The following is a 10,531-nucleotide window of genomic DNA, read 5'->3' on the forward strand; positions in this document are numbered from 1 at the left end:
TTAGAGAATAAAAACATGTATATAGTATATGTGTATGAGAGGTCCACCTTAAAATTTTTTTCTTGCAGTTCTGGGGACCAAACCCAGTACCCCAAGCATGCTAGGTAAGCACTCCTCTACTAACCCAAGGGAAGCACTGTTTTTGTTTTTGTTTTTTTCATTTGTTTTTTTTTTTTGAGACAGGGTCTCCCTATAGCCCCAGATAGCCTGAAACTCACTACATAGACCAGGCTGGCCTCTAACTTACAAAGATCCACCTGCCTTTGCCTCTGGAGTGCTGGGATTAAAGTTGTGCGCCACCATGCCCAACTCCAAGAGAAGTACTTTGTTTTTTAGATAACAAGTATTTTTATTAACTTTTCTTAACAAACTGGTAATAAAACATTCTTCCCAACAAATATCATTTCACTCTAAGTATAAATTTCACTTAATTTTATATCTGAGCAACATTTAGATGTTCTTAAAATAAAGCAGATTAAATGGTCACAAATTAAACATATTACACAGCAGTATTAAAAAATAAAATAGTGCAGTGCAGCAAAGTCTGAAGTTAGAACATTTCACATTTTTAACAGTGCCATCCCAACCGATTAGATACTGTCCAGGGGGAACAGCCTTAAGAAAGAAGTGATAAAAAGGTATAATTAGTATTGTGAATCAAACTGTTTCAACTTCTTCAAATTGTAAACAAAATCTCATGTTTCTAAATGAACCTTTAACTAGACATTTAGGGGTTCTATTTGGATCCACATATTATTGCCCAAAATTTTTTGCCGTGTTCCTTCATCGTCAAAGCTTGACAGCAAGATTTTTGTTAACCCCAACAGATACACCTTAATGAATTTTAACAAAGTTTTAGGTTTATAACTTCAAAGATACAGTTTTTCATGAGGGACACCAGATAATCCCTAAAAGGGTTTAGACTATAAATCAAACACAATTTAGTCAAAACGCCATAAAGACTTTTATGTGATTTTTAAACATTATTGCTTACCCTTATGAAATGGCGAATTTTAACCAAATTAATAATTCTGTAATCTTAATTATGTTCCCTACAAATTATACTGCTTGGCAAGTAATATGGGTATTGAAGTAATCTTTTGAAATTAAATTAACTGCGAACACATAATTTTCTAGTCAGTAGATGCATCCTTCTTTATCTACGCAACTGCTTCAAAATTAGTCCTAGAAAAAGTAACCATCTCACAGGGAAAAATAATACCAGAATTTTCACCTTTTTCCTAAAGATTTTCAAGTATTGTAGGAACAGAAGTCCATAGAAAACCAATTCAAATTTGACCTCCCTTTTCCTAAGTATGGGATTACAGGACTATCAGGGGAAACAAAGCAAAACATAACAAGAAAACAACCAGCCAACCAACCAAACAGAAACAACCGCTGTCCCCTTTTCTTTCTCTGCCTATAATCATTTATCCTAAGATTATTGCAACCATGTTTATGGGTTCTTCTCCCACTTCTTCAAATAACAATTATGGTCCTACCGGTGAGGAGAAATGAGTAATTGATATTACGGAACTCAAAAGAAAATAGGAGGCACAAAAATTTAACCGCTTTGGCTTTTAAGAACCTCATGATGAACCTAAAATGCCATATTCAAAAACAAAAATTATATCAGCAAGTTACTACTTCACCACACATTAAGAACTCTGCAACAGACAATAGCTTTCTGTTTCTCTTCCAATTCATTTGTAATATCTTTTTGTTTCTCCTGCTTTTTGGTTGTAGGCAGTGCAAGGCTGGCCCACTGCATGGGTTCAGCCTTTCTCATGGTGATCTCAATCTTGGTTGCAGTCATAGTTACATAACTTCGCTTAACATCAATCACACCCCATAATTTCACATTTTGATGAAATTCCTTCTCTCCTTCAAATACAATGTGTACATTTAGCAATGTACTATTTGCTTCTACTTGGCTAAGTTCTAGAAGTGAGTTTTTAGCATACACTGAGATGGTGATGACACCCCCAGTTTGGTGCCAGTCATGTCTACATGGAACAATTTTTTTCCCAGCATCCTTTTTCATCCACACGTTTCCCTGTCACACAGCTGTCTTGGGCTAAGAATGGGTTAAAATCAGAGGCTTTTCTTCTACAACAGCTCCAATATTTCATCCCTTCATGGAAAAGAGGCACTCCAGAATGATAGACACAGACTTCACCTAGACTTTGTAGACCCTGGTATGTCTTTGAACACCCTCCATTTTTACAGGAGGTCCCAATCCTAATTTCATCACTGTCTTTTCCCTTTTTATCTTCTTCATTCCGCGACGACAATGTAAGTTTATCAAGTGCTTGTTTTAGGGAAGCAGATATTGTTAACTCCAAATTTGTCATGGGTTCATCTGGGCTTGGTCTTTTTATTGCTTCTACTGGTTTAGGGGCTTGAATGATGTGCTCCTGAGATTTGGGTTTTAATTCAGATAGTTCCTTCTTCTCAGTAGTCTTGACTTCTGGCTTGACTGGTTCAGGTGGCTTCTCACTATTATGCCTACCTTTTGTACAGCCTACAATGCTTAAGAAGTCAGAAAAATAAGCTGTTCTTCTCTAACAGCAAGACCAACCCTTCAGTGCATCATGGAAGACGGGAACACCTGGTTTCCGGAAGACGCCAGCGTCTAGGTCCGTGACACAGGTGCTTGTGGTGCCTTGTCTTGGTCCTCAGCGTGTTGCCTCATCCGGAACCTGGCATGGTGCTGCTGTGTTACAACAGCGGCTGTGGGCAGCATTTCAATCCAAAGGCCAACGCGGACGATGCCTGCACAAACCACCCAGGGAAGTACTTTTGTAAAAAAAAAAAAAATTTATTGCATTTTTTGTGTATGTCATACATAAAATCATCTTTATACCCCCTTCCCCTTTAACACCCTCCCATAGCCCCCTCCCCCCATTCATACATTCTGTCATTTGTATTAAGACCTATTATGTAAATTTAGTGTCCCTCAGTGCAAGTTCATCCACTGGGGTTTAGTCAGCCTATCTACAGTCTCTCCCTCCAAGAAGATCAGCTCTTCCTCATTCAGCAGTAATCAATGACCAATAATTGTTCGACTAAGGTTGGAGTTTGCTATTCATTTCCACAGTTCTGTGCTCGGTTTTTTTCTGCCTAAGTTTGCATGGGTGTTGTGCATGCTGACACCATTGCTGTAGGTTTGTATGAGAAGGGTCCCAGGCTCCTGTGGGACTATTTCTGTATGGTCGTGCTGGCTCTTACAATCTTTCCACCCCCTCTTCTGCAACGGTCCCTGAGCCCTAGGTGGGTGGACCTCAGTATAAGAAACCTGTCCAAGGACCCGCACTCTGCCAACCCTTATGCTCTGCATTTTGGCCACTTGTGGCATTTTGTGTTCCTGTCCCTCTCTTGCATGAGGGAGCGTCACTGGTGAGAACTGAAAGATGCATTAGTGTTCTCTTCACTCTTTGTTCTATGTTCCGTAAGTTTTAGGTGTAGAGGTTGCATCCTAGATGTCCACTTAGGCTTGGGCAATTCACAGAGAATCTCTGTGTGTGACCAGTGGTGTAACTGTAATAATCTCTGTCTGTTGAAAAAGAAGCTACTCTGATGGGTGGTGACTGGGATACTTGTCTATAAATTTAAGGATCTGTATTTTGCACATAGTAAGAAATTACATTTGTCTAGGGATATGAGAACCTTGGGATTTTCTCTAAGATCTATGTCCTCTCCAGCTATGTATATTTGGCTATGTTTACAGTACTAGACATGAGTTTCCTATTGAGTAGGCTTAAAGTCCAATTAGGTAGCTGTTGATTACCCCCAAGATAAAAGTGCCACTACTACACCAATGTCATTCACTGTGCTGGTCATGGATGTGGTTTTTAGGCCTTGAAGCTGGGATTGATGTTCTCCCTTACCAGCTTGTGTAGTGCTCTCCAAAGCTATGAGAGTTGGCCTTCAGGGGAGGAGGCTTCCAGGTCAGTTCCAGCTCCATTGCTCCAAATCCTGTGTCCCAAGTATGTCCTGTCTTCAGCAATAGGGTCTTACCTCAAGTTCTGGGAGGCAATCAAGGGCTGTGGCAATAGCCTGTGTAATTTTAGGAGTCTCTTGGACCACCCTGGCCAACAACTCAAAGGAAGGTTTCTCCTGTCTGGCACTGTTTCTTGTTACGTAGTCTTCAGCTATAATCACAGACTCATGTAGGGATATTGTCTGTGTAATTTTTCAGTAGGTTTTTGGACTAATATGATTCCTTCTGGTTTTTAATACTAACTAGGCACTCTTTATGCATCCTCTTTCTCTCTGTCTTCTCCTCCCTCCCTGCCCTTCCCATTTAAAGTGTCCCATTTTCCTAATTTCTCCCTTAATAATTTTTGTATGCTACGGTCTCACCTCTCTTGAGCTCCTTCTTCCCCTTTATTCCCATAGTTCTTTCTCCAGCCTTCCCGCCCTTAACTACCCCCTTTTTACACATTTCTCCCTTAGTAACACCTTTATCCTACTATTCTTCTCTCTTGGTTTCCTTCTTTCTTTACCTCCCTGGTTTCCTTCCATTTTCCTGGTTCCTGCAGCGACATCAGGACATGTACTCACTTATAAGGATTCGGTGCTAGGATCCACAAATAAGGGAGACCATACATCTTTTTTTTTTTTTTTTCTGAGTCTGTGTTACTCCGCTTAGTATAACAGTTTCTAGATCCATCCATTTACCTGAAAATTTCATTATTTCATCTTTCTTTACAGCTGAGTAGAACTCCATTGTGTTTTTGTTGAGGGGCACTTAGGTTGCTCCCATCTCTTAGCTATTGTGAAAAGAGCAGCAACAAACATGGATGTACAAGTGTCTCTGCAATAGGATGAGTCCTTTGAGTATATGCCAAGGAGTGGTATAACCGGGTCATATGGTAGGTACGTTTTTAGTTTTTTAAAGGGTTCTCCACACTGCTTTCCATAGGGGTTTCACATGCTTGCAATCCCACCAGCAGGGAATGAGCATTCCAAGGTAAGTACTTTTAAGTAAGAATTTCCATTTTGTTCTACAGGTGAGTCTCCTTATCGATACTAGTTATTTTGCAAAGTAGCTACAAATACTAAATTAGCAAATACTGAACCATTGCTCCTCAGAGAGAGCCAATAATCACAGCATTTTGCAAAACAAGCAATCAATAACATATTGTATGTGGTTCTATTTAAAGACATCTTATTTAATACAAATCACTCACTCATGTCTGTCACAACTTTCCTATGCTTGTCTATCACAACTTTCTTATGCTTAGGAACCTAAACACATCAGGGTCATACTTAAGAACCATTTGTGGATGAGTGTGTAGTGTTCATGTGTGTGTAGATGTGCATGCATGTAGATATATTTGTGTGTGGAGGCCAGAGGGAAACCATAGGTGCTGTTCTTCAAGCACCATCCACATTGTGCTATTTGAGACAAGATCTCTCACTAGCCTAATGCTTACCAAGTAAGCTAGGCTGCCTGGCCAGAAAGCCCTGGAGATTTTCCTGTTTCCACCTCCCCGTGACAGGGATTACAAGCACAGGCCACCATGCCCAGAGGATTTTTAATTTTGTTTTTTGTTTGTTTTTGTTGTTTAATGTGGGTTCTGGGGATAGAACTCAGGCCTTCATGTTTGCAAGGCAAATACTTTACTGACTGACTGAGCTCCCCAGCCCATGCTTGAGAGCCATTTTAAACCAAGAATCCACAAACAGAAAGCAGCAGGATGTGGAAAATGTGGCATTACAGAGATCTAAAACGACACTTGTTTATGGAATGAGATGAGAGCCAATAGAAGAAGGAGGGTACTGCCAGGGTGGATCTCAGCTGGGGCTGAATCAGGGCACCCAAAGGTTCTGCTGCTCTGTGTGTGAATGACAAGAAAGGTACCATGATGATTGATGGGGGGGGTCACAAATCCATGTTGTAAGTTAGCAAATGTATAAGAGTCCAAAGACGATTTAAAAATGATTGCAAGTTGCCCACAAATACATCTTGTAAATATTTTTAAAGATTTATTTTTTTAATTAAAAATTTTTCTTTATTTTTATTTTATGTGTGTGTTTTGCCTGCAGGTATGTTAAGTGCACCTGTGCATGTAATGCCTGTGGTGGCCAGAAGAGGGAGTCAGATTCCCTGGAACTGGAGTTATGAACAGTTGTTAGCTGCCATGTGGGTGTTGGGAACTGAATCCTGGTACTCTACAACAGCAGCCAGTGCTCTTAACCACTGAGCTATCTCTTTAGCCTGTAAGGATTTTTCTGTCGTTTTTTGAGACAGGATCTCATAGTGTCCCTACTTGACCTGGAACTAACTATGTAGATAAGGTTGGCCTTGATCTCTCAAAGATCCACCTGCCTCTTCCTCCTAAGTGCTAGGATTAAAGGCATGTGCCACCACACCCAGCTTACACATTTATTTTTATTCTAAATTATGTGTATGCATGTGTGTCTGTGTGTGGGTATATGCATGTGAGCGCAGTTGCTTGTGGAGGCCAGAAAAGGGCATCAGATTCCCTGGAGTTAGAGTTACAGGTGGTTGTGAACTGCCAATGTGGGTCCTAGGAACTGAATTCAGGTGCTCTACAAGAGCAGTATGTGCTCTTAACCGCTGAGCCATTTCTCAGAAGAGGGGCTGGAGAGATGGCTCAATGGTTAAGAGCACTGGCTGCTCTTGCAGAGGACCCGGGTTCAGTTCCCACATAGTGGTTAGCAACTATTCTGACACCAGTTCCAGGGAAATCTGACACCCTCTTCTGACCTTTGCAGGCATTGCACAACACAGGTGCACTTACATAGATGCAGGCTGAAGAGAAATTATCAAAGTATAAAAGGGAAAATATAGTGGCCTGGGAGTAGAAATGGAAGATACAGGCATACCAATACCAATAACCAATTGTGTGGACTTTGGCCTTTTTCTCCTCCTATGACTCAGTTTGGCTTCTACAAGCCCCCTGGTATCCACACTATGCCACTAAATATCTGAACTTGGTTCTCTCCCCTTGGCACAGCTATTTGGGAAAATTAAGCAAGTCTGTAAAAAAAATCTACTACAATTCTGGCATGCAGAAGGTGCTCAGAAAACAGCCACTGCTGCACTGTGACCCTGAGTTCTGTACAACATCGGGGGAGGTGACCAAGGTTTGGGGAAGGTTATCTCATTTTCATCCCCTTGTGGTGCCCATCTATCCCCTCTCTGGCCCTTAAGGCAGTTATCCTAATATCCAAAACTGTAGTTAATAATATGATTTCATGACCCTGAGCCAAATCAGCACTTTTCCTTTTTGAAATGATAGCTCTTCCTGTCATCTCTGACATGGGCCTGGATCTCCACTCTCACGGCAGAAGTCCCAGGAGACCTACTTCACAGGATCCTGCTGGGGTGTGGCTAAGAGTCAAGGGTAAGGGCTGGGTAGCAGCTCGCCCAGGGCAGGGCTATGGCTTCCTACCAGAATTTGCCACGCTCAGCACAGGGCCTGGAACAGATCAGCACCCTGGAATGACTAAGCTGAAAAAGAAGGGGCTCAGACCAGCAAACGAATGAAATGGAATTCTTCTCCCTCCCTGACCAATGTTGGACAACAGGAACCAACTGACACATAGCACACAAGGCCTTTAAGTGTTTTATTGGATGGCCCGGAGACAGGTGTTAGTGTCTCCATTTTATGGGTGTGCAAACCGAGGCTCTGAGAAACAAAGCCACATGTCCAAAGTCACAAGACTCATTAGGGGGCAGCTAGATTTGAACCCATGTGGCTGCCTCCAAAGGGTCCCTCTAGCCTGTCTGGGAGGTGATCAGCCTGGGCCCGGGCTTCTTGGCTTGCCTCCTGGTGCCTCACAGCCTGGTTCCCAGAGATCCTTTCAACCCATACCCTCACACTGCCTTCCTGAACCCAATGCCCAGCCCAGCGACTCTGTTCCCTGATCACACCCAGTGTTCTGTCTGTAAGCCTTTCCTGTGATTCCTTCCTCCTACTGTCTCTCCGTCTCTATCACCATCTTCCCAGCCTCTCCACGTCCATCCTGGAGGCCACCTTACCTTGTTACCCTCCTGCCCAGCCTGTGAAGATGCTGCCTGCCTTCCCTACCTCTGGGCTTCAAAAACTAGCTCTTGATCCCTTGTCCCCAGTATCTCCATCCTAACCCAGGAAAATCCCACTGGTCAGCAGCTAGCTGCATTCTACCCCACATCTTGAAGCATCAGAGACCAGGAAGTTTGTGTTCTGGTCCCCACTGCCTAGCACAGTCCCAGACAGAGGAATGGTGATGATCAAAGTGTGTGTCAAAGTGACCTGCTCCATGAATCCAAGTTTAGCCCCCTGCAGATAACAGCATGCTGAGGTCTGCACCTTCCATCTGAGACATCAACTCCTACCGTATCCTGAGCCTCTGGGTTCTGGCCCCTCCATCTGGAAGACTTCCCCTCCTTGGTGGCTCAAAGTATCCATTATTTCCAAACCCTGTTCAGTGTTCCAGCTCCTGAGGCCTCCCCGTCCTTTGCCCTCGAGCCAATCACTTGTGCTTTGTCTCAGCTGCACACTCTTCTGGGCAGGTGTTAAGTTTGCTGCTGCTCCAGTACAGCCTGAATGGCTCTTTTCTAGTGACCTCTGATGCCAAGGACATGTCAGATTATCTCTCTATCCCCAGGATCAAGCATGCTGAATTTAAAGCATTTGTGGTGGTAGAACTCTTTCTTCAAATAAAAAATCTGAGGCTGAGTGATTAATTTTCTGTACAAATGTGACTGGACTTCAGATCCCCAGAACCCCCATACAAACTGAGTGAGCCTAGTGACAGACTTATCTCAGAAAGGGGAGACAGGGGATCCCCAGAACAAGCTGACCAGTGAGACTAGCCATATTGGTGAGCTCTGGGTTTGATTGATAGACCCTGCTTCAATGGACAAGGTAGACAAGAGATTGAGGATAATTCCCAGTATCAACTGTGGCATTCTGCATACACACACACACACACACACACACACACACATACATGCATACATGTGCATCCCCATACATGTGCTCACACACATGTAAACATGTACACACATCATAAGATATATACACACATGGAAAAATGGAAAATGGAAAAAAAAGAAAAATCTGTATGTATCTCAGTATAAAACAGACACAAGGAAAGGAGGTTTTCATGCTTGTTTTCGTTTGTTGAGGCAGGTTCTTACTATGTAGTCCAGGCTGGCCTGGAATGCACAATTCTCCTGCCTCAGCCCCTTGAGTGCTGGGATTACAGTTTGGAAAATGGATCTTGGCAGAGTGGAAAGGCCAGGGGGCAGCCCTGCTGTGTGGTCATCTCAGACCCTGCCTGGGATGCTCTCTTGGAATCCCTTGGGACTCTCACGATCTCACAGTTGAAACTTTTGACTCAGCAGAAACCCAGTAGAAAGTTGTGGCTCAAAACACACTTGTAAAATAGTCTGGAGTCAATCACCTTCAGAGCACAGAAAAATGCATTCCTTAGAGTGGATTATAGAGGCCAACCCTGGAAAACGGAACACTCAGTGGCCTCAGATCAGAACCCAGAGGCTTATGCTGCAGCCCAGCCAGTGGGACCTTGGCAATTGGGACTTCACTGTCCTCAGCCTAGCTGGGCCTCAGGTTGTAGTACTGGGGCTGTCTGCCCTGTCCTTCTCCCCCAGCCCATTCATATCCACTGAAAGATAAGCTGCAGCCAGATGCAGGCCAGCCTGCTACAGTAACCTGAGCATGACTCCAACCTTGGCTGTGCATTGGTTCAGAGCCTCAGTTTACTCATCTGCCAAGTGGAATAATGACAGTCTCTCATAGGGCCAAGAGAAACCATATAGAACAGGGATCAAGTGTGTGACCAGGTCCTTACCTCCCCCCACCTTGGAGATGTGGCTCTTCACCATCTGGCTCTAGAATAGGCTACTTGACCTCTTTGAACCTCAGTTTTCCCATCTGTCAAAAGGGGGCAACAACAAGACTTACTTAGTAGGGCTAAATTAATACACATTAAGTGCTTGAACCGAACTGGACACACAGTAACCACTGTGCATGTCTGACAATAGATGCTGCCCTGCTGGACCATTGGGAGAGGGTCCATCAGATCATGCTGAGCACGGCAAGTAGGGACACCACCGAGAGAAGCTGTTTCTCACTATGAATTTGGCTCAAATTCAACATATTACATATGAACTCTCAGGGGGGCAGAAACTCCAGGGGCTGAGTCTTCCTCTGCCATCTCTTCCTGTGGATGGGGGCCTCGAGGTAGGGTTTTAGACATGTCCTGCTGCCCTTCTCAGAGACAACTGTCCCCTACACGTCCCTATCAGGCCTGCTTCGGTACCCCATGCCTGCCCATCCAGGCGGGGATGTGACCTGACCCCTACAGCAGCGGGATGTCATCAGTGCCCCAGGGCCATGTGGCAGGAGGGGCTGTAATTATGGCTTTCGTCAGAACGTCAGAACAAGAGGAGACCCACTGCTGTGTGCAGCCCGGCTAAGGCCTTCCCTGCCCCTCCCACCTGGGTGTCCCCTGAAGCCCATGTCAGCCCACAGTGACTGATGACAGC

The 10,531-nt window shown here is 43.9% G+C and overlaps 1 protein-coding gene across 1 annotated transcript; it reads right to left on the reverse strand.

The window, feature by feature from the left end:
- Positions 1-1,648: 1,648 nt before the first annotated feature.
- Positions 1,649-9,868, reverse strand: LOC103746441 (cysteine and histidine-rich domain-containing protein 1-like). The gene is given in 4 exon segments (XM_008848625.1): positions 1,649-2,051; positions 2,053-2,524; positions 2,582-2,635; positions 9,835-9,868. Coding segments are annotated over 4 exon segments (963 nt in total).
- Positions 9,869-10,531: the final 663 nt, after the last annotated feature.

This window comes from Nannospalax galili, unplaced genomic scaffold (genome assembly GCF_000622305.1).
Source record: "Nannospalax galili isolate Female #2095 unplaced genomic scaffold, S.galili_v1.0 scaffold184, whole genome shotgun sequence".
Lineage (NCBI taxonomy): Eukaryota > Metazoa > Chordata > Mammalia > Rodentia > Spalacidae > Nannospalax > Nannospalax galili.